The sequence below is a fragment of the Hippocampus zosterae genome, chromosome 1 (genome assembly GCF_025434085.1).
Source record: "Hippocampus zosterae strain Florida chromosome 1, ASM2543408v3, whole genome shotgun sequence".
NCBI classification, from domain to species: domain Eukaryota; kingdom Metazoa; phylum Chordata; class Actinopteri; order Syngnathiformes; family Syngnathidae; genus Hippocampus; species Hippocampus zosterae.
In genome coordinates this window covers 23,477,117-23,501,345 of record NC_067451.1, presented here as the reverse complement: position 1 = coordinate 23,501,345, position 24,229 = coordinate 23,477,117, and the positions used below count along the sequence as shown (strand labels likewise).

At 42.6% G+C, this 24,229-nt stretch overlaps 2 protein-coding genes across 4 annotated transcripts; one reads left to right on the top strand and one right to left on the bottom strand.

Moving 5' to 3' along the window:
- Positions 1-1,481: 1,481 nt before the first annotated feature.
- On the top strand, positions 1,482-12,922 carry LOC127610725 (uncharacterized). 2 transcript variants are annotated; one of them, XM_052081194.1, is made up of 9 exons: positions 1,482-1,637; positions 1,738-1,780; positions 2,733-2,875; positions 2,989-3,115; positions 6,247-6,510; positions 8,579-9,121; positions 9,210-9,341; positions 10,111-10,161; positions 10,447-12,922. In XM_052081194.1, the coding sequence occupies exons 1-6, from the start codon at positions 1,497-1,499 to the stop codon at positions 8,905-8,907; spliced, it is 1,047 nt and encodes a 348-aa protein (XP_051937154.1). In that variant the 5' UTR covers positions 1,482-1,496; the 3' UTR covers positions 8,908-9,121; positions 9,210-9,341; positions 10,111-10,161; positions 10,447-12,922. The 2 variants fall into 2 exon arrangements, with proteins under 2 accessions (XP_051937154.1, XP_051937156.1); XM_052081196.1 differs by having other exon boundaries at positions 10,084-10,161.
- A 1,343-nt stretch (positions 12,923-14,265) lies between these two features.
- LOC127610853 (uncharacterized) lies at positions 14,266-24,149 on the bottom strand. 2 transcript variants are annotated; one of them, XM_052081325.1, is made up of 4 exons: positions 23,299-24,149; positions 22,034-22,093; positions 17,730-17,832; positions 14,266-14,890 (listed from the first exon to the last, which is right to left on the bottom strand). In XM_052081325.1, exons 1-4 carry the CDS (start codon positions 23,524-23,526, stop codon positions 14,538-14,540), a joined length of 744 nt encoding a protein of 247 aa, XP_051937285.1. In that variant the 5' UTR covers positions 23,527-24,149; the 3' UTR covers positions 14,266-14,537. The 2 variants fall into 2 exon arrangements, with proteins under 2 accessions (XP_051937285.1, XP_051937295.1); XM_052081335.1 differs by lacking the exon at positions 22,034-22,093 and having other exon boundaries at positions 23,299-24,148.
- Between the last annotated feature and the right edge of the window lie 80 nt (positions 24,150-24,229).

Here is a 24,229-nt window from a genome sequence, read left to right as displayed (position 1 = left end):
ATAATCCTTGCCGTTTTCTCGCAAGCGTTTTCTGTTGCTTCCTTTTATTCCTGGTCCTGATTTTGACCAGCGTTTTCTGTTTGTTGCTCCCGGACGGGTATTTTGTGTTTTGTATTAAAACCCATTTGTTCTCGGACCACCTTTGCTTTGTCTGCTATTTCGGGGATCCACCTCATTATCTTGTTGTGCACGAAGCGATCATTTTATCGCTTCGGGCACAACGTGACATCCAGGCTCTCTCCAGCTCCTCTCTGAGCCCTTGGTATTTCTCGAGTTTCTGATGTTCCTTCTTCCTGATGTTTCCATCACTTGGGATCGCTACATCCACTACAACGGCTTTCCTCTGCCCTTTATCTATGATCACGATATCTGGTTGGTTCGCCATTACCATCTTGTCAGTCTGGTTCTGGAAGTCCCACAGGATCTTCGCTCTGTCATTCTCCACCACCTTCGGAGGTGTTTCCCATTTTGACCTTGGGGTTTCCAGTCCATACTCCGCACAGATGTTTCGGTAGACTATGCTAGCCACCTGGTTATGCCGTTCCATGTAGGCTTTCCCTGCCAGCATTTTACACCCTGCAGTTATGTGTTGGATCGGAAAATATGCATGGCAGGCTGATTGAACACTCTAAATTGTCCCTATGTGTGAGTGTGAGCGTGGATGGTTGTTCGTCTATGTGTGCCCTGCGATTGGCTGGCAACCGATTCAGGGTGTCCCCCGCCTACTGCCCGGAGACGGCTGGGATGGGCTCCAGCACCCCCCGCGACCCTAGTGAGGATTAAGCGTTTCAGAAAATGGATGGATGGATGAATATAACATGGTACCTATACATAACATACTGTGACAAAAAGTGTGCAAAGTGCTGTATCCACATGCCTAGTGCGCAAACAAACACGGTGAAACTCAGCTTCTGGTTAAATATTTAGCTTTCTATTCCATTCATGATTATATTTTACTTTACGATTTATGTGGCCTCACCATTATGAACCGCTCTCGTAGACAAGTTTTACACCTCTGATTTATGTTATTCTTACTCTTGTTCTTATTATTCCATATTATATATATATATTTTTTTTTTTTTTTTTGTCAAGAGATTTTTTTATGGTTCGATTTGTTGGCCTCGTGTATTGCATGACATGTGCAAGTGCCCCCAATGATTTTTCAACATTTGTTTAAAAAATAAATAAATGAGCCTTGCAGTCCCTATATTGTTGCCACTAAAAATGGCCTCTTCTGTGGACTTTTTTAAGGCTGTTTTAACATGCACTTATAATGATCATCACTTATACGCGTATTTCACGTGTCAGCGCGATTATTGTATAGTCTTTTGAAGATTTTTTAAAATTTGTTTTGATTTGCTAAATTGATGTTTTTAACGTAATACGTTGTATTTATAGTTCCTTTATATGTGTAAAAATGTACACATTCTATCAGTGAAGCGCTTTGTAAGATAGTCTAAATAAAGGGAACTTCTCAACTTGCTAATGTTGTCCCGATGAGTGGCAACCGACAGTGTGCGCACATCAGACGCAGCAGTGACGCCCCGACAAGAGAAAAGCCTCGCCCAGTTTGTATGTGTCCTTGTGATTACAGTAATTCGGCTTGTTCGGAGGGGAAATCGACCATCAATACCCGGGTAAGTTTAAGTTACTAAAAAAAAATCTGTATGTTGAAGCGTAAAGTTTCGTTCTGTGTATAATCAACAATGCATATATCGCCGTGGTGTTTTTGTACAGGACATGTTGCTCGCATTCCTTTTGCTTCAATGCTTCCTCTGCGGTGAGTAAAAGCTCAGTTACGCACAAGCAATAACACATGAACGCTGTTAAGGAAAGCCGTTGGAGCATTTATTTAATATCTTTCATATCCATGTTAGAAATAATCAGTACTTGTGCAATTAAACTTTAGTAGTAAATTGCTATACTGCCCTAGTGACACTATTTGGCCCAACTAGCAAACATGTCATGCAATAGTAGCCTGCTGGACCTTGCTAGTAGCACTAAAGGATGTCAAACTGAAGGTCCGGGGCCAGATCCGGCCCGCCACGTCATTTTATGTGGCACGCGAAGGCAAATCATGTGTGTCAACTTCCATGACCCTTGCTAACATCTGCAGTGAAATGTCAAAGTTCATCTTCCTCGTGGATGTTTTAGTGACTATTTAGTCACCAAAACATGACTATTTAGTCACTAAAACATCCACGAGTAAGATGCACTACAGTCAAGCTAGTATGGCAAAGCCGTCCTACTAGTGTGGAAAAAAATGTCCCATGACAGTGGAAGGCAATAAATGTTACTATTAAGAGTTCGCCAAGTGAACTAAGGTGGACACAAATGGCCAGCATAGAGTGCAGTCGGGCTGGCCAATATGGCCCAAAATTCAGATCATGGACAAATTCAATCCCTTCATAGTAATGGTAGATGGTATATACCAATTGAAAATTAGGGGTAAAAATATTTTACCAATTCATTATTTAATAAATCTCTTCTTTGTTGTGATGTTTTTTCTATTTCTTGTATCCTGCTGTAACAATGCAAATCTCTCCAATGTGGGACTGATTAAGGTTACTAGGCTGTGTTACTGGCATGCACAGTAAGATGTAATAAACATGCCTTTGGGCAAATTCAAACCCTATATTGAATTTCCGTCTATATTGCACACTGCTACAGTGCAGTATGTTAATAGTGCATCCTCAACTTTTCTCTCCTTTGTTCTTTGTGTCCAATTCCAGGGTCATTTGCCGCACAGCATGAAGTGTGCTATGGTGGAACTTTTCACTTTCCCTATGATTATTCACCACGTGGACTCAGTGGGAAGCTTTACTTCTCTCCGAAGAATGGTGAAGGCAGGAGACTAGTGTTTGAAAATGGCAAGGTGTGCATGTATTGGTGTCATAATAATGATAACGATCACATTGGCATTTAGAAAAAAAACAAAACAAAACATTTACTCATCCAAAATTTCAGTTGTGTTGTCAAATTTTTCAGGCAATGGATCCACGTTTCAAGGTTACCTTTGGAAGTCTTTCTCTGCAACACGTGACAGAAAAAGACAATGGATACTTCTCACCTTCATCTAGCTATTTTCTTGATAGGATCACATTGAAAGTTTTAGGTAAGATCATATTACATTGTTCCGCTGACTGGTAAAATGGAAAATACAGTGAAGCCTCATCATTCTCTGTTGCTAGGGACTAAGTCCCTCCACTACTCATTGAGCCCCCCAAAAAAGAAAAAAAAGGGTGGTGTTATTGTGTCGAGCTGCCAGAAGATGGTGGTAAAGCTCTTAAGAGGCTCATAAAGCATCAACACCATGCTTCTAGCTTGCACAGTCATGATCCCATGTTACATATTTGCTGTATTTGGTTAATAAATTATTTCAAACATAAACCACATTGAAATGAGGCTCCTCGATAGTACAGTGCACTCCGCTTAATACAACACCATTGGGCCGAAGCGCTTCTGTTCTACTAAGCGGGGTTTCTATTAACCGGAGACACTTTATTAGGTACACCTTTAGACACGTCGACGACCAAGTTATGCACGCAGAAAAACCCCTGCTGACGAGTTAGAAGAGATATTTCGACTGTGGACGTCCATATCTTTAATCAAACAACAAAACAACAACTTTAATCAACTTCAGTCAAACATCTCAAATCACGAGAAAAATTTCGTTACTTTTGTCTGGAAACAGGAGTCCGTAATTTTGCGGTTGACTTCCCTCTCAATGCGCTGGATAAGAGGGAAGTCCTGGAAACCGCGGGCGTACCTTCTGAGAATCCGGCAATGCATCGTATCGTCTGAGTATGTCCTTCTTATCCGCAGGTGATAGCCCTCGTCTCTTGAATGAAGTTGAAGCCATTGTGACGTGCGTGTGTCTATCTGTGGAGTGACGCGTGCTACCTGTAACTGTATACGGCTAGAACTACCGCGTTTTCTCGCGATAGTGGTACAGTATCGCGATAGCTACACTTCGTCTCTCTCTCGTCTCTTGAATGAAGTTGAAGCCATTGTGACGTGCGTGTGTCTATGTGTGCAGTGACGCGTGCTACCTGTAACTGTATACGGCTAGAACTACCGCGTTTTCTCGCGATAGTGGTACAGTATCGCGATAGCTATACTTCGTCTCTCTCTCGTCTCTTGAATGAAGTTGAAGCCATTGTGACGTGCGTGTGTCTATGTGTGCAGTGACGCGTGCTACCTGTTACTGTATACGGCTAGAACTACCGCGTTTTCTCGCGATAGTGGTACAGTATCGCGATAGCTACACTTCGAAAACCACTAGTTTACAATGTTCATTGCTTACGGCCTGTTCTATTAAGCGGAGATCTGTTCTACTAAGCGGAGTATCTTTATAGGAAATTGCATTAGGCAAATCGGTTCCAGAGCCTTTTGCTCTATTAAGCGGTGTTCTATTAAGCGGAGTGCACTGTATTAGCATTGACATCATGCATGAGTAAACAAATATGCGCAGTAGTCCATCCATCCATCCATCATCTACCGCTTATCCGGGGCCGGGTCTCGGGGGCAACAGCTATAGCAGGGAAGCCCAGACTTCCCTCTCCCTAGTTACTTCGTCCAGCTCTCCCCGGGGGATCCCTGAGTCGTTCCCAGGCAAGCTGGGTGACATAGTCTCTCCAACGTGTCCTGGGTCTTCCTCAGGGTCTCCTCCCGGTGGGGCATGACCGGAACACCTCACCGGGGAGGCGCTCAGGGGGCATCCGAATCAGATGCCCAAGCCACCTCATCTGGCTCCTCTCGATGTGGAGGAGAAGCGGCTCGACTCTGAGCCCCTCCCGGATGACCGAGCTTCTCACCTTATCTCTAAGGGAGAGCCCGGACACCCTGCGGAGAAAACTCATTTCGGCCGCTTGTATCCGGGATCTCGTTCTTTCGGTCACGACCCATAGCTCGTGACCATAGGTGAGGGTTGGAACGTAGATCGACCGGTAAATTGAGAGCTTCGCCCTTTGGCTCAGCTCCTTCTTCACCACGACAGACCGATACAACGTCCGCATCACAGCAGACGCTGCACCGATCCGCCTGTCGATCTCCCGCTCCCTTCTGCCCCCACTCGTGAACAAGACCCCAAGATACTTGAACTCCTCCACCTGGGGCAAGATCTCCTCCCCGACCCGGAGGGGGCACTCCACCCTTTTTCGACTGAGGACCATGGTTTCAGATTTGCAGGTGCAATCTTCATCCCAACCGCTTCACACTCGGCTGCGAAACGCTCCAGTGAGAGTTGGAGAGCCCTGTTTGAAGGAGCCAACAGCACCACATCATCTGCAAAAAGCAGGGATGCAATACTGAGGCCCCCAAAACGGACCCCCTCAACGCTTCGGCTGCGCCTAGAAATTCTGTCCATAAAGGTTATGAACAGAATTGGCGACAAAGGGCAGCCTTGGCGGAGTCCTACCCCCACTGGAAACGATTCCGATTTACTGCCGGCAATGCGAACCAAACTCTGACATCGGTGGATAGTGACCGAACAGCCCGTATGCGCAGTAGTATTTTACACAAACAGTATGAAATCATTTATCTTACTTTTTTGCCTTTACACACAAAAGTAAATGTTGGGGATTACAGCAAAATTTGTTACATTAATGTAGTCTACCCGGGCTAATTGATGCATTGGGAGACGAGCACAAATATAGGTACATAATCGACTGGTGGTCCAGTGGTTAGAGCATTGACCTCACAGTGCAGAGGTCTTGGGTTTGATCCCGGCCCCTCCGGCCTTCCTGTGTGGATTTTGCATGTTCTGCGTGGGTTTTCTCCAGGTACTCCGGTTTCCTCCCACATTCCAAAAACATGCACGGCAGGCTGATTGAACACTCAAAATTGTACCTAGGTGTGAGCGCAGATGGTTGTTCGTCTCTGTGTGTCCTGCGATTGGCTGGCAACCCGTTCAGAGTGTCCTCCACCTACCACTGGGATAGCCCCCCCCCCCATCCCGACCCTTGTTAGGATAAAACGGTTCAGAAAATGGATGGATGGATGGAATTTCGCTCTAGATACACGGTGCATTCAGGGACCATCAAAAAAGCAAGAGATCTCAAAGGTACACAAAAGATCGACTATGAATGAATTAAACTACAAAAAAAAAAAGAAAAACCCTGCAATTTCATAAATGCTGAACCACAACTATGAGAAATTCGACTGGTGTTCCAAATAAAAAAAAAAGTTTTGGTTTTTCTTAATATTTTAAAATAGACTGACTATTTTCCCTCTGTGTGTTACTAGAATGTGCTGATGCGGTGCAGCGGTATTACCACAGCCAGTATCGTGTCAATATTCCCAGTAATGCAGAAATCCTGGAATTCTCCACGTTTGACAACTCCGACCTAGTAATCCTGTGGAATCGCACTCAGTCCAGTGGTGCATCCAGGGGCCAGGTGAAGCAAAATTACTGGGAAATGTCAGACATTACGCAAGCTGACAACGGCTACTACAATTTCCGCAAAAAAGACTACACTTTGTTGACAAGGAAAAAACTTACAGTCACAGGTGAGTGTTGGTAATAAATTGTTTATGGCAAGATGTTAACAGTCTTTTAGTGCTGGGATACATGTGTCAAGGTGGTACAGTAGTTTACTTGGACTTCCTCTTACATTCTAAAATGTGTAAAATAATCATCCATTTATTTTCCATACCACTTCTCTAAATAATATAATCAAACATGGATGACACTTGATCCCTCATTCTCGATCAGTGCTGTTTATTAGAGCTACAGCTATGGAATATTTTTACAATCAGTTATTCTCACATTACTTTCCCATTGAATAATTGAGTAATAATTGACGTTGCCTTATTATTGTAAATATCAATACGCCTACGCAATGTCCATGTAAGGTTCAGGTAATAATTTTGTCCATATTGGGTTGCAATCCTCACTTTCTACAATGTAGTATCTGTAATTTTGAATGTGCGTGGCTTTGCAAGGTGGGGCCTGGCCAGGTTTGTAACGTGTGTGCCAGCGAAAGAGAGTGTAGTTGGCTGTTGTTAGCTCAGGTTAGCCAGTAGGCGGTTGTTGAGCGTCAATTGTGGCCGTGGCAGTTACTGTATGAATGTGCTTATTACGTTTTAGTTTCATTATTGCTAGTTCAGTAAAGCTCTTGAATGTGCACTGGCGGCTGTGTTTATCCTTAACCACTTGTGAGGGATTTATCGTGTGTTCTAATGGTAGAAGGCTTTTTTTTGTGTGGTTGAATTTCCTAATATTGTTATTGGTATGGCTATTGATAAGTAATCTAGAGGAGGGCAAGTGTTGGAAAGACTGTACTAAGGACTATCTGTGTATTTGTGGCTTCTCAGAAAACTGGTTTGACCTGAGAGAGCTGGTGGCACAGAACAAGAAGTGGAATGGTTCTTGTTTATGCCAGGCAACACGATAGAGTAGCTGTAAACTGTGCTTACAATAGGAAATAGTGTGCGGAATATGGGTCTCCAATTGTAGCTAATGACACGGATCATCATTCAATCACTTTTGGTACATTACATTTTATTGGTGGGATCATACAGAGCTGCCGACTGTTCCAGATTGTCCGTATTTTGTTTTGGAAATATCTGAACAGGACACTATTATGGCTGGAATGTGGTGGTGCAGATATTTAACAAAAATAATTGGTCACATTGCCCAGAAAGTGCTGAAAACGCACAAAAATACATCTTTCTTTGACAACACGCTGCTTCCGCCATCACTGAGGGAGCTAGCAGACTACTCCAAAGTTGGTTGAAAGGTAACGACTTGAGCCTCATCCCAGTCGCTGCTAATTTTAATTAGAGGTTAGAGTGTCAGGACATTTTCCTCCATTGTCAGTCCGTCGTTATTTCAAGCTTAACCAAAAGTGTCATCCTTAGTCAGTCACTGTCTTTATTTTACCCATGCGGCCGTCATGGTGAAATCAGAGTTTGTCGCCTCAACTTTTTCCAATATTTTTTCTCTTTTTTTTTGGGGGGGGGGGGGTTGTGGGGGGGGGCGTCAGATTCTTCTTCTTCTCCTTCATTGTTTTCTTTTCCGTCTTCTTCTTTGGGCACATCTCATTCTTTGAACTGCATTCCTCGGTCTTTGCTCCTCACTCCTTTGTTTACATACCAGCACCTCCCAACAGAAATTCTATCGAGGAGGGAGAAGTTTGACAAAGGAGCAAGGCGGGAGGAAGTAGAAATGTTTTGGGTTAATGAGACGAACACTCCTTGATGTAGTTATTCGCTGTTAAAGATGATGTCACATTATTGACACGTGTCAGAAATGCTGCATGTCAGAATTAATACTCTCACCACAAATGTCCACTTTATGCTTGATGTTTCAAGTGGGATTAAATTCATGTGAAATATCAATACTGTTACGCTTCACAACTTTGCAAAGATGAGCTCTATTGATCTGTCCCAAGCATGTCTTCCGCTCCCCCCACCTATGTCAATGCAGGTGCATATTTGGAACGACTTGTACCTGTAAATATGTAAAAAATGCTGACGACAATCTTCTGGCCAAGCAACAATGCCAGACGTTTAAAAAGCCTGGCCTCCTGATCCTGAACGTCTTGTTTTTAACAATCCGTTTTATCCCACACAGAGTACACAACTAACTATCAGCCCAAGGAGGGCACACACTTCACCATGCGATTCCCTGTGAGCTTTAAACCGTGGGACATCACCTTCAAACCGAGGACGGGCGAGTCGGATCCTATAAGAGTGATGCGCTCTGGACGTTTGACCAATGATGACTATTTTGAGGACCGATTTGTCTTGGAGGGCCGGAACCTAGAAATACTTTCTGTAAAAGTAGAAGATTCTGGCATCTATGAGCTCCGGGACAACAATGGGTACTTAGTGTTTGTGGGCAACGTGGCGGTAGAAGAAGGTGAGACGCAGTGCATTTTACCATTGAGAAATATATCTTGATTCGGTTACTATGGCTTCTAACTCACTCGTCATCTCTGCTTTCACAGTACATACCCCTGCGTATGTTTATGTCATCCTTTTTGCTGCCATTGTTGCTGCCTTTGCTATCTGCTGTTGCTGCATAAAAAGATGCTGTTGCAAAAAGAGTGCTCCCAAAACAAACACTCCTCAAACAAGTCAAGCAGCAGCAGCGGCACCTGCTGTCTATTACCATGTAGGTGCCCCTTCAAACGGCCTCTCTCTCAGAATCACATTCGGAAGTATTAAAAACCATTGTTTTCATTTCCTTCTTCAAATCGCAGGGCACAAATCAACCCACAGGACCAAGTTACTCAGCGGCACCACCCCCTGGAACTTACTCCTATCAGCCTGTGAATCCTGTTCTCTCAAGGGGACCTTCTTCTGCACCTGCACCCACCTCCGTCGGGCCACCTGTAATGTCTTTTTTCATTTCCAACCATCGATTTTCTTTACATAATGGTCTCACAGACAAATCACAGTTTCGTTTTCACAATATGCGGCATCAATTTAACCTGACATCAAACTAGTTTAGGACACATTCAACAAACTATGGACAACATAAACACTCTTAAACCATCATGAATAACAACGTTATGCCTGAAAAAGATTCAGCATTGCATGCCACAATGCATCCGGGGAATCGAAGAATGACAGAAAAGTACACAATCTTTTTTTGTTCTTTTACAAGAACCGATCGATGACAGTTCTTTGAAAGTGCATGAAGTTGATCAAGTTACCCTACAGGAGCCTTTTTTTTTTGGAGACTGTGCTTTGCAGAGGCATACTGCCGTGGGACAAATTATTGGATTACTTACATATACACTCCCAGTATCATTTGGCTTATTTACATACATTACTTGACAAACCAGGACATCTGCAGCATCGATTTAGATCAGGGGTCCCACACGCCTGTCCTCAGGGGCCGCTGCCCTGCATGTTTTCTCTCTCTCTCCCTGCTGCAACCCACCCAATTCAAATGATCTGATCAATAGCAATCTGTGCTGGAGCCTGATACGGATCTTGATCACTTTAATCCTGTGTGTTGCAGCAGGGAGAGATGGAAAACGGGCAGAAAAGCGGCCCTCGAGGACCTGAGTTTGAGACCCATGCTTTAGATAATTGTAGCTGGCAAGTGTATATCTTTTTTTCCAGTAGTGACTTAACATGCTGTTTCACTGTCAGGCTTACAACAGTGTGGATATCCATCCTGATTCGAACCCGACACAGCATGAGGTACGCACCCACACAACATGCAGTAATTTGTTGTGTGCGGTACTTCAAAGTACTTCACTTCAATTTCAAGTCTTGATATGTTCTGTGAGTAGACAGTTGGATATGATGTCATTTCCAGACACCGCCCCCCGACCCCCAAACAGAAATTTATTTATTTATTTTTTTGCTTATGTTGACAGGTTAGCCTTAGCAGAGTGTTGATTAAACAACACATCTAATGGTGGCCCAAGATGTATTCCTTAGTTCTACTTACCAAGTGCATTTGCTGTTTTTCAACCTCCTCAGGCCGTTGTTTCCACTGGGCACAACGTGGCACCAGCTCCATCCCTGGCATTTGATTGTTCCTCCTCGGACTCTGATCCAAAGTTCAAGCTCAAAGGGCTGCGCTTTTTCTCCGACCTTCCACTCACCTCTGACTCCACTTTTTCCAGTGTTTACACCTCTGACAAACTCAACTTCTAAGGGGGTGCACAACTACAGCTACACTGCAGGTGCAAATCACAAGGTGCATGTTGGCTGTGAGACAAAGAAAACATCAGCACCTGTGTGCGTTGTGGAGGGGTTGGAAAGGGGGGGTTCTATCTTTCAATAGAGAAACGTGCAGTGTCATCAGTATTGATTTATTTTGTGATGCTTTTGCTGGCATTTACAGTTTGTTTAATGAACTTATAGAGTTCATCATATACAGTGGTGTTTAACTGAAAAAAATAATTGTGGCGTAGCATGTGTGGCCAAAAGTAGAAAAAATGGGCAAGTTAATTTGACTCCATTCGATCTGGGTAAAATAATGCTGCCTTAATTAAGTACAGTGTTTGTCTAGCACCGATGTAGCTCAACGCAGTATGGCAAACTTCGTTGTGTAGAGACAGCTACATTTCTCGAAAGCTTGACAATACGATTAACGACCAATTGCACAAAATCGATACAATTCGATACAATCACTTATAATGTGCGTCTTTTATGTTATGTGTTGTGTTTATTATTTTACTTTATGTTAACTGTTTTGTAAAGCGCTTTGTTACAGCTGCCACTGTTGTGAAAGCGCTATATAAATCAGCATGTATTGTATTGTCTTCATGAAATGTTTTGAGGTGCCTGAAAATCTAGTAATTGCTTGCGTTTTGGATGCCAGGTGCGCCCTTGCACTCAGAAATAACTACCAATGAAAAATTGTCGTATGACATCTCTGATCGCCTTTTCCATTTATAACCACTTCAAACAAAAAGCCATATGCAGGAATTGTTATTACGATTGTATTGTCAATGTTTTATGTTATGTGTTCTGTTGTTTTATGCTAAATGTTCTCTAAAGAGCTTTGTTACAACTGCAGCTGTTGTTATATAAGTAAAGATGTAGTGTATTGTATATGCCAGCCGCGCATACTAGGCCAGGGAAAATTCAGGGCTCGACATGCGCACCATTACTCCAAAGCATGATATTGTCACTTAGACATTCTGTTTACAATTAACTGACTGCTCTGTATTCAGTGAAAAGGATAGATAATCAGCCCGTTAGCGCAATCACCATTGAACATGTGCAAATAATCCTGATTTATATAGCATTGCCTCTCTCAGCCACTAGGGGGCTTCCAGTTCATTCATCCTTCCTGTTTAACAAAAATATGCATGTTTTCCGAATGTGAAAAAAAGGGGAAAAAACGAGTCCCTGGAACAAACCGCCAAGCAGGCACGGGAGGTGGGAATGTTCAAATTAACCACAGGAAAGTCAGAACTCAGATTCGAACCCAAAACCTCTCGGCTGCGAGGCGGGTGTCCTTCCCACGAGAGTCACTGTGCTGGCGCTTTGTGTTCATACAGTAAAATGTCGATTGTATTCGCTACGTAATACCACATCGCTTGTTGCTCGAATGTATAACGTTCATGTTCAAGCTAATTGTTCTTATGTCTCAGGTCACATTTGCTGAGCTCATTTTAGAAAGTGGAGCTCATATTGACCTCAGCACTCGGGGGACATGCTGCACTCAGAGGTACAAAACATTTCTAATCGGTGTACTCTGGTTTCTGTGTGCCTTTGGCATAAATTAATACTATATCAACTATATATATCTAGATTTTCCCTTTGGGAAAAAAAACGATGCTGTTACTGATACTTTCACATGTATAACAACTTTGGAAACCTATTTTTTAAAACTTATTTTGTCATTGTAGAACAAATGCAAAATGTGTATTTTAAGATAGTTTGAACTTTGCAATGTTTTGAAAAAGCGAAATCCAGACGCATAGGACCGATGCCGATTAACCAAATCAACAATACTTGTGCCTGATTTTACAACAAACTATTTGATATTGATTTTGTCTCATTCAGAATCACTTTATGAGCCACAGAGCCTTTTAAAAGCCATCTTGAGTTGGTAAGCAAAAAACGCTGATTTAAGGCCTTGTGTGAAAAGCAAACACATGACCCTAAGTTTAGGGTGAACATACTACCTCATGTTTAGAAACAGTTAAAAAAAAATGTTTTTAAGTTTTTTTCCCCCTTTGTAATTAATCAGAACCAAAACTCAGACCAAGCTGCCTCATAACTAATAAATGTCGCAGACACACCCATTCATGTTGCATGTGCAGCCTTTTGTGTCATTAAATTCTGCTTTTTGCTCTTATACCGTTTGATGCAATTGTCTGTTGACGCACTTAAGATATCTAGCTTGTGCCCTGTTATTTGCTGGAAATTGTTTGATAAAAACATGTTTCACAGCAAAACGTGTATCTAACAAGATGTGCATTAAAGCTACTAACTCATGTATTGTTGGTTTCTTTGACATTGGTGGGGACTGTTTGCTGGCATTCTTGCTTCTGAAGACTCGTTAGGAAAAAAAGACTACAACTTCATGAAACTCATGAGGATTTAGGTTGTAAATGTAGATGAGTGGTGGCCCGGTAGTCCAGTGGTTAGCACGTCGGCTTCACAGTGCAGAGGTACCGGGTTCGACTCCAGCTCCGGCCTCCCTGTGTGGAGTTTGCATGTTCTTCCCGGGCCTGCGTGGGTTTTCTCCGGGTGCTCCGGTTTCCTCCCACATTCCAAAAAAAAAAAAAATGCGTGGCAGGCTGATTGAACACTCTAAATTGTCCCTAGGTGCGAGTGCGAATGGTTGTTCGTTTTTGTGTGCCCTGCGATTGGCTGGCAACCGATTCAGGGTGTCCCCCGCCTACTGCCCAAAGACAGCTGGGATAGGCTCCAGCACCCCCCGCGACCCTAGTGAGGATCAAGCGGCTCGGAAGATGAATGAATGAATGTAGATGAGTTTTTCTGATAGTGTTCAAGCCAGCAGAGGAGGCCTTCCTGGTTCTGACTTCTCTAATAAATGAGACCTGTGGATTCTTCACTTGACCGTCCTTGACAAACGGATGAGGGATTTAGCACAGGCCGAGAGAGGAAGTGTGACTGAAGATTGTTGTTGTGAGCTTGGAGGATCACATACACTTTCAGCTGACAGTAACAAGAAACCAAGCAGCTGCAGAATGGTGTCAACGGGTCCCCGAATTCGACGTTGGGAGGACACCCAGTCGGTCTGGGCCCTCCAGCCACTGACCGTAGATAACTTTTACTGAAACATTTCCACTGCGGAATACAAAAGGGGAATGGAAGACACCCCGATGTCACCAAGTGGTGTAATTTCATTGTCCTTTTTAGTCACTGTGGTCTATTTTCAGGCCCAAACATAAATTGGGCTGAACAATCATATTCAAACTGACATAGCGATGCAGTAGAAACCCATTTTCTAATTGAAAGGGCTGCACTTCAGAAGAATAAAAAGAACCTCGATTCATTTCAGTTGTTTGATAGGCTTATATTTTTTGAATACTTATGAATATTTAGAGAGGGCTAAATAAGTTGATAGTGTCTAGATAAGTTCACTCCTTAAGTGCAGCCCACAATATGATCGTTTAATTCGTGAAACATGGAAAAATGATTATTGCTGTGATGATCTATGACTTCTTTATTTCATGGTTCATTTGTCTTTATATTTGCACAAGCCTAACCTCAAAGACCAAAACCTTTATATACCTGTAGAATAAATTTGATATTGTTTACTGTACCAGAGATTGATTGCTTGATTGTTAAAAACACACACACACGGGAAGGTATTTTAAGAATAATTGCTTATTAAATCACAATCTTGAGGCAAATAACATAAATCCCAATTATAGAACATTACTTTTGTTGTAAATGATACAGACCGAAACATGATAGTCCCTTACCCTCAAACTCTTTGTGAGTAGTGTACTTGACAACCGAGATACTAATTCCTGATTAAAACCCCTTTTTTTTTTAAATTGCCCATCATATTTTTCTCACACATACAACCAAAAACTAATAGTGGTTCTTCACTGGCACCTTTGTCCAATGTTTCCTCGCTAGTTGCCTTTCCTCTTTTCAACCGCCTTCACTCGGCCCTCCAGGCTCTTCAGGCGATGCTCGAGCGCACCGGTCTTGTTGGAGCCGGACGTGAGCAGGCTCAATAAGATGTATCCCAGCACCAGGCCGCCCAGGCGCACGGCCGTGGTGTCGGCGCTGGCGCTGCTGTCGCTGACGATCATGGCGAAGAGCCACAGCACCACCGCCATTTTCACCAACCAGAAGACGTGTCGTAGCGCGTCGATTGCAAAGCGCAGGAGGATGGTCATGACCCAGTAGCCGATAACAGCCAGGACCCCCCACTGGGCCACTGTGGTCACGCCCTCTGGGGTGAAGCGGGGTAACGTGAGGGCTGTTGTGGAGAAAACGGACACCGTCATTATGGAAAATGTGAACATTTACAATTGTTCGTCCCAAAATTTGAATATCATGGAAAAGTTGACTCATTTCATTAAGACTATACAAAAAGTGAAACTTGTGTAAGGCATATATTCATTTCATTCAGACTCATACATTTCAAGTGTTAAATCATTTTAATTTAAATGATTATATCTGAAAATTAAAAAAAAAAAACTAAGTCACCATCTCAGAAAATTAGAATATTGTGAAAATTGAATGCGAGACATGCTTTTCAGCTGTCGCATTCCTTGTGTCAAGCCACTCTTGAACAACAAACAGCCTCAGAAGCGCCTTGCCAACGACAAAAAAAAAAGGCCCGAACTGCTGGTGAGTGGTCAAAAGTCATGAACTCGGATGAAAGCAAATTTTGCATCTCCTTTGGAAACCAGGGTCCCGAAGTCTGGAGGAAGTGAGGGGAAGTCACGGAATCCATGTTACTTGAGGTCCAGGGTCAAATTTCCACAGTCGGCACCTACAGGCGTTGATCGTTTGCGTTTCCTGAAGTCCGAGGTCAACACAGCTGTCTAGCAGGAAATTTTAGAGCATTTAATGCTTCCTGCTGCAGATTTCATTTTGCAACAGGACTTGGTGCCGCCACACAGTGCCAAAGCTAATCAGTATGGTCCATGGTATTCCCGTTCTTGACTAGCCATCAAAGTCGGCTGACCTTAACCCCATGGAAAACCCCTGGGCTAATGTGAAGAGGACGATGCGATGCAGAAGAGCTGAAGGCCGCTATCAGAGCAGCCCGGGCTCGACTAACACCTGAGCCGTGCCACAAACTGATCGACTCCATGCCATGTTGTATGGCCGCAATAATTCAGGCAACAAGAGCTCCAACTAACTACTCAGTGCTGTACTTGTGCATACTTTTCATATTTATACTCTTCGGTTGGACAACATTTCGCAAATCCCTTTGTCTGTATAGTCTGAAGTATTTTTGGAGTTGAAATGGATTTCCATGAGACAGGAGAAGTGAACCAAACTCTTTTTCCGTCAATGGACGCGACAGCTTCTCGTTGACTTTGAAACTGAGCTTGTAGCCGACGTGTGCGCATTTTGAGCATGTCATGTCTCCGATCCACCGGTTAAAGGACACTTTGATTCTCTCCTCTTTCATCTCGAACTGCTTCAGGCAACAAAGCGCGTGACGTAAAAGTGGTTAGGACTGCACGACTGTCCGTGTTTTGTTATGCGTTGTGTTTACACTTTAACTTGATGTGAACTGTTTCGTTAAGCCAGGGGTGTCCAAACTTTTTGCCAAGGGGGCCAGATTTTATGTGGTAAAATGTCGGGGGGCCGACCTTGGCTGACATTCTTTACATTGAACAACAATATTGTTCAACAAATTTTAGTAAGCCAGTCTGTTTCACATTTCCATTTTTATTTTAATTTCAATAATCTTAAGAATTTCTTTTGGTTCATTTGAAACAGGTATATCACATGCAACTGCTTATTGACTTGACTTTTTCTTGAACAGAAGTCTCCTGAGTGCAAATTGATTGATTTGAAACATTAAATGTATCACCATGACTTTTCAATAGTCACAAAACTTTTGACTCGAACAACAGGGAAATGAGCAAGCAATACAGATATCCACAACTGCAAGGATCATTTGAAATATGACATATCAGTCAATATAAACACGGAGTGATGTCTTGTTAACTCGTGAGTGATGTCTCGTAGAGTGCTACTGCCCTCTAGTGTCTAAATGCTATTACTCATTTAGTGAGTGCTATTACTCATTTAGCCACTAGAGGGAAGCAGTACTCTATGAAACATCACTCACCAGTCTACGAGACCTCAGTCAATGCAACACGTGTTCCATTGCGACCAACCTGTGGGCCAGACGGCACTGATTTTATGACAGGGGCCGAGGGCCGGATGAAATTCGACCGCGGGCCGGATTTGGCCCCCGGGCCGGACTTTGGACATGCCTGCGTTAAGCGCTTTGTTACAGCCGCCGCTGTTGTAAAAGCGCTCTATAAATCAGCATGTATTGTATTGCATTTTTGATGATTGCGAAGTTGGGTGTTTTTCAAATTAGTTTTCAGATAAAATCATCTAAATTTAAATGAATTAACACTTGAAATGTATCAGGCTGCGTGGAATGAAGGTAATTATGATACAAGTTGAACTTTTTGAACAGGATGAAATAAATCAACGTTTCCATGATATTCAATTTTTTTGATGAGCGCGTGTACACTGGACTGAAATGTAGGGGAAAAACACGATTCAATGACTATACATTGAACATGAAAATGAAATAAAAACATTAGCTAAATCAATGTTTAAAACCAAACCATTTGAAAGATGCAAATACAGTAACATTGAAGAGTATGGAGGCCGCTTCCTCAAATCTGTTTCAACTGTATTAGCATTGTGGTTTTCAAACCTCATAAAGTACCACCTAAACAAACACATACTGTAGCTCTCCAAGCACGACAAAGAAAAACTGACCATAGGTGTTTGTTTGAATAGAATAATGGCTGTTGATAATTGAAGGTATGTAGATGTTTTTCAATTCCTTTTACAAAATATACTGCGGTAACGGGGTCCCGCAATAATGTTCATGACAAGGGCTTAAAAATTTGGAAATTCAAGCAAATTGTTCTTAAAGTGAATTTTGATCATCTGGCAGCTCTGTGAAAAATTGAAAATGGACAACACCCCCAAAAGACTCGCAGCTGTAATTGCAGCAAAAGTAAAAATAAATAAAAAAAATAATAAAAATAAAAAACACCCATCTCATATTTTCCCCTTTGGTGCCCAAAACAGGTCTTGCCACCTACCGTCAAATCCTATGACCCGGAGGATCTCTGTGACGTACGCGGCGATGACATTGAGGCCGTTGGCAACTCCTTCGGCCAAGAAGCGGAACACCATTCGCAGAAACTGTTTTGGTTCAGAGAGGACTTGTTTTAGCTTGAGCGTGTGACACTCAAACGCAACACAGTCTGATCACCATCCAAATAATCATATCATAAAACATCTATCATCCAGGAGGCCTGTTGTGTTCAGAGCCTGGCTCAATTTAACCTCAGGGCATACGAAGACACACGTGGTGGACACTTAATTACCAGTAAAAACATTTTCACAAATGAAATTCAATACAACAATCACACACAAAGGACGTAGCAACACATGCAGACAGGCAACAGAAAAATGCTCGAAGGCCAACGCGTGATAAAACGAGTTCTATAAATGGATCTCAATCGCCATTTTCTTCTACTCATGTAGCCCATGCAGGCACGGCACCACAGTGCTCCTAAGAGGCCAACAGGCGCACAGCAGGAACAGCTGGTATTTATTTTTCAACTTTGCAACTATTTTTGAAATCATATTTTAGTTTGTCACGAATTGTATTGTCCAGCTGTTCTTTCAAGTTGTATTTAAAGTTGAACTTAAGGATTCAAGGAATATTTACTGTTGTGCTAACACACATTTCCACAAGATATGGCATGAAATATGACACTTGAGGTCCCAGTTTAGCCCAGTAAGTCCCAAGACTTGTAGAATGAAAAAGAGGGGAAAAAATGTCAGAGGAAATATAATAAAGACATAAGTGAGATGCTTATTCATGGTTGGAATGTGTGCAAAAATGCAACGTAGCAAAGGTGTGAATGCAGCAGAATGAAAATGCAAGAGGCTTGAATTCCTTCATAATGTTTACAAGGTCATTTGCACATGGTTAAAAAAATAAGAAAAAAAGACTGTTCCAAGAATAAGATGTTTGAAGTATGGGCATGAAAAGGGCATGATGACCGTTTTCAGTAGTTGAATGAATACTGTACGTTTTGAAATCAATGAGCAATCGTTTTTATAAATCGGGACTTTTTTTTCTATAATTGCCCAGCCGGACTTACTGGTGTGGACAACGCTGGATGTCAAGGTTGGCAAATAAATATCCATATGGCTTTCCATACATCTCTTTTATACACATGTAAGTCACTGCCTACTATCTTTACCAAACATGGACTGTGATCTATCTGATGACCATTGTTTTCTCTTATCTCATCGAGATGGCCTGGTCTGACTGTCAGCTTGATCAAACAGGAACTTTCCACCCAAACACAAACATCCAGTCTACTCAGTTCGTCGGTATTAAGCAAGTCACATGGGGGAGACAGAGGGGAAAAACTGAATCATTCGAGATACAGCTCTTGTATTAGATCTCATTAGATCGTGCACGTGTCCCTAATATTGTGGCCAGATAGAACCGCTGAGCTGTATTTTATCATCGTACAAATGTGTTGTTGTATTGAGCCAACAACTGTGTGAGTGACAGCAGCTGCCCCACTCTATTTCTGTACCCTCCAAACACTGACAGTGTCACACTGACAAATACGGGTGACATTCATCAAGGTCACTGCTGGCCCCGCAACTTGCCGATCTGCACCTGCCGCACAACATATCGGCTCAATAAGTGGCGACTGCTGAGCATGTCAGAGCATGGCTCAGGCATCTGGAACCTTATGGCAGCAGGTGCGATGCATGTGTCCCTTAAATCTTCTGATATCGTTTGCCTCGAAAAATAATGCATTTTGAAATCAATCTCGAATGATGAAGAGACTCTCCAGGTATTTTCAAAGTGGAGTGGTTAACTTTCCAGGAGAACTAATTTGCATTTTTAGTTTTCACAGTGGAGCTTGAATCACAAGTTTAATTCGCTCCTTGACCATACGTGGAACCCAAAAACACCGTCGATATCTCAGATCACCTTTCGCCCCTGAAATGAATGGAAAGGACACCAATCTATTCCAACCTCGCAAAAAAACAAAACAACCTCCCCCCCAAAGTTTGTGATGGGTCCCGACTGATTAAATGGCCGGCCAATACTAGCTCTTATTAATTAATTCATTTATTTTACTTTAAACACATTAATGTATGAAAACAAAGATAACCATATTCACCCCTCCACCTCAAAACCCCCCTTTTTGGACCAAAGTATTTGAAAAACAGTTGAATATTCAGCCTGTGATTCATATCTTTATTGTATGTACAAACCGAGGATTGTATATTACTGCACTATATACATACACATGCACACGCACGCACATCCATTTTCTGATCCGCTTTATCCTCACAAGAGTCACTGGGGGGTGCTGGAGCCTATCCCAGCCGTCTTCGGGCAGTAGGCAGGGGACACCCTGAACCGGTTGCTAGCCAATCGCAGGGTATACAGAGACAAACAATCATCTGCAATCACACTCACACCTAAGGACAATTTAGAGCAGGGGTGCCCATTACATGGATCCTGATCTACCGGTAGATCTAAGATAGGTCCCAAGTAGATCCGAGGAGTGTCGAGGACAAAAAAAAAAAAAAAAAAAAAACACAACCATTTGTGTGTCTTTGTACATGTTAGATTTTTTTTTTGGGGGGGGGGTCAATGTACGCTGCACCCTAACCATCCTATCAGTCTCATTTTCACAAAAAAATATTTAAAAAATAAAGCGGGTAAATCTTGAATTTACGGTGGCACGTGATTACGTCACCGGAGGTTGTTGACGCTCAGCAGTCTGCAATTGCAGCTTGTGATAAGAGCTTTTGCGCTCTATCCTTTACCGTTATTATTCTCATTCAGAGTTTGCTTCGTGTACAACTCACCAAGGGCACGGGCAAAGAAGAGGAATCTAGGAGCGCCCAGGGAAGCACTTAAAAACAGTACGTGTGAGCTTCGATAGTTAACAGGCTGCAAAAGTTCATCGCATGCCTCAGTTTCAGGCTGTTTCTCATCATGGTGCGCCTGTGTGTGTGTGTGTGTGTGTGTGTGTGTGTGCGCGCGCGCGCGCGTGCCGGTAAGGGTAGATCCCGGGAGGTTAGTTGATCGAAAAGTAGATCTCCGGTCCAAAAAGTTTGGGCACCCCTGATTTTGAGTGTTCAATCAGCCTGCCATGCATGTTTTTGGAATGTGGGAGGAAACCGGAGTACCCGGAGAAGACCCACACTGGTACGGGGAGAACATGCAAACTCCACACAGGAAGGCCGGAGCACGTTGACCTCACAGTGCTGAGGTACAAGCCTTCCTGTAGACGCAATCGATACATGTCGGGGAAGCACAAAGCAGAATAAAAATCAGCATCGGAAGAACTATAACCAAACGACCCCTCTTCAAGGCAACCAATTGCTCATGAAGAAGAACAATATTTTCCTCAGTGACGTGACACAAAGCACTAACTGGACACATAATCTCATAGAACCTGATAGATTACTGTACTCTTCCAGATCCAACTATTTCTGTGTCCCACTGCATTAACAGATGTGAGGCGCAGCGAATGACACGCAAGGTGTTACAGCTCGATGCGTAAGCTATGTTGTAGTAGCTACTACGTACCAGTGGAGAAGGTACAGTAACCCAGTAGCACATCCGATAAGAACTAATACAAAGGCTGTGTCAACAAAAGACGATCGTGCTCAGACTTCCTCATTCACATGACGCTGTGAGCTTTTTCTCTTGCATGAGAAACACTCAGAAGTAGTGTGCTACACCACCCATATCGGTTTTGCGTTCCAGAGAAAAAGCTGATGTTTGCAAATGGCTCATTTTGACTCAACACAAGCAAAAAAAATTAAGAGAATATTTACTAATAACAGGCTGAAATTCAGAGAATTTGCATGATTTAAAACTACAAGATTTCTAAACGATTATGAAAATAATTACCGGTAATTAATTTGATAATGGACGCATTGTCCATTAATCATTGCGCCTCTAATTTATTTCATTGAAAAATGGTAAAAATCATTGTAAATACATGATGAATATGAATTATTAATTTCTTTAAAACAATGACTGAATTGACAAATAAGATTTATATTGACATGAACATTTTAACCTCTTTTATAAATAACTTGACCTATCAAACTGTTTTCTAAATCAAATGTGCCCCTGGATCAGAAAAGTTGCACATCCCTGTCCAAGAACACAAGCATAATTAAGCGACCTTGAGTCACTCAAAAGGCGCTACATAAATGCAAGTTAATATTCATTATGAAACCTTTTGGGCTGAACAGAGCATGTCATGCTGTGCCCTACCCCCAAAACAAAACCAACGGAAAAATAATTCACGGAAAAACATCCCAGGGGGGCTCTTACCATGGCCACTGAATAGACGTTCTCCTGACCAAGCAGTGTCTCAAGAAACAAGAGTGCACTCTGTGAGCGATGGAGTGAGTGGGTGAAGAAGAGGACATGATGAAGAAGAGTTGAGGTGGTGAGATTAACAAGCAAACAGGGAGAGTGAGAGGACATGTGGTTTCATGGTAGACATGACAGGGTGAAATACATGCAATTAGTGATCAGTAAAGCTTTGATTCAGCAAGTGGTACAACAGAGCTGGCCCAAGGCCCTTTTTTGGCGGGTGAGGGGGGTATTTTTTTTTCTAACTAGGTTTTGATTTAAAAGCGAAGACAATTTGCAATTTAGGTACTAAGTGTAGCAAGAAATGAAGTAGACACACATGATTTGCTATCTCGGCCCACATAAAATGATATGCCTCCTTTTTAAACCCGTTAGTTTTTTTCCCCCTCTAAAAATGTTCAGTGGTGCCTTGACTTCTAAGTTTAATTTGTTCCATGACCACCCTGGTACCTCAAAACACATTTAGCTCAATTCACGTTCATATATGAAATAAATAGATATGCGATTTTTCCAACCCAACATTTCATGTGCGTGGCTTGGGGGCTTTATAATCCATTAAGTTATGACATACAGTAGTAGCATAATTGAATATAATGTAAAGATTTAACAGCTTTAACACGTTTGCGACATTTAAATGGATATTGTAATCCTCCTTCAGCTGTGTGTACCTTGGCCACCTAGGAGCAGCATAACCCAGGCGTACGGAGATAAATGGGGCCAGTCAAAACTTCTCAGTAAGCTGCAGTAATGTTCGTCATTTTTCACAATGGATAAAGAATATATGCACGTGAGTATTATAATGTATGCTTTCATATGCTGCTTCAGTTGGCGTTCGAATATCCATTGTGAAAGGATTATAACACTGCTGCATGCCATTCAGTCACCGTCTATGGTGTTTTGTGTTGTGGTAGACAAGAGTCACTCTCCAAACTATGAAGTTCACTGTCATCATACAGGGCTGATATGTCAATGTTTTGCTTGCAAGCCAAAGCAAAAAGGTAATTGCCCTATATTGATGTTAATTATACTTTGGGAATAAAACCTCCGCCTAATTTTCAACAGACTATTAGGTCTAGTAAGTTTATACAAACCGATTTTTTTTGGGGGGGGGGGGGCAGCTCTGTGGCACTTGAGCGATGTTGGAGAATAAAGAGTTAATTAAAAAATTCAGAGTAGTAACACACACACACTTCATATTCATGTGCTTTTGCTCATTTTACCTCTGTAGCTGATCGGATGCCATCGATTCCCACGACTGACTCCGCGTATCGATGGAGCTCCTGGCCGGTTCCGCGGAGCACGCCGCGGAGTGTGACCGTCGGCTGGCTTTCCTTCCCCACCCTCGATTTCTGTTCGGCATGCTCGGCTCCAGCATGGAGCACCGCTAAAGCCAAAATCAGCAGCGCACAAGACAAGAAATGCAGTGTGGCTCGCGCACAAAAAGTCATCGTTGGGAGGATTGGAGAGCAGTAAAATTAAAAGTAAGGATATAGAATTAAACTGCGGAACCGGCTGAGCAGGACGCGTGTCTCTCAAGTCAAAATGGAACGAGGCATACGAAGTTGAAAATAGTTTATAGCAATAAAATATCCACTCAGTCGCAGGCCTTAGCCTGTTATCGAGTCGAATACGACCGAGTATTTAATTATAAACTTTGGCAACGTTGAAAATATTAATCGTGCTCCCAACCTCTAAGTGCCTGGTTATATTCGGCATCAAACAGTTGAAATATTTTCCATTGTATTTTAATGATAATAATAAATTTTTAAAAGCTCCGGTTGCAGTAATGTTCCAAAAGTCGTGGAGAACACGATGGAAGGAAAACCCAGGTGGCTTTGGCCTGAGTAGAAGTCTTCTAAATCTTTTTTGAGGTCGGAACGTTACACAAAATCACGTCTGGCGGCCTTTCTTTTCACGCTCAAAGTACTTTAGATTGCTAAATATGAAGCAAAATGGTCGTTGTTGCTGCTCAAACAGAGTATTCCAATCCTCGCCTCGTTTGACGACTGCAACCACACAGGACGAAGACGACGCGTGGCTCCTTGAAGAGAATCAAAGGGATTGACGCAGTGGTGCATCTTGGGACTTGTAGTCAGTGTTGTCAACTCATTTCCTGGAGATGCGTGATGTCATTGCGTAATTAATAAACCT

Bases quoted from the DNA above. Each gene is read 5' to 3' on its own strand.
- LOC127610853 (XM_052081325.1), bottom strand. From the start codon at position 23,526: ATGACTTTTTGTGCGCGAGCCACACTGCATTTCTTGTCTTGTGCGCTG. The intron at 22,094-23,298 runs GTAAAATGAGCA...CATCGCTCACAG, and splicing joins GCATCCGATCAGCTACAGAG to AGTGCACTCTTGTTTCTTGA. The intron at 14,891-17,729 runs GTAGGTGGCAAG...TCTCCACAACAG, and splicing joins CCGGGTCATAGGATTTGACG to CCCTCACGTTACCCCGCTTC.
- LOC127610725 (XM_052081194.1), top strand. From the start codon at position 1,497: ATGAGTGGCAACCGACAGTGTGCGCACATCAGACGCAGCAGTGACGCC. The intron at 1,638-1,737 runs GTAAGTTTAAGT...GTTTTTGTACAG, and splicing joins AATCGACCATCAATACCCGG to GACATGTTGCTCGCATTCCT. The intron at 6,511-8,578 runs GTGAGTGTTGGT...TATCCCACACAG, and splicing joins GAAAAAACTTACAGTCACAG to AGTACACAACTAACTATCAG.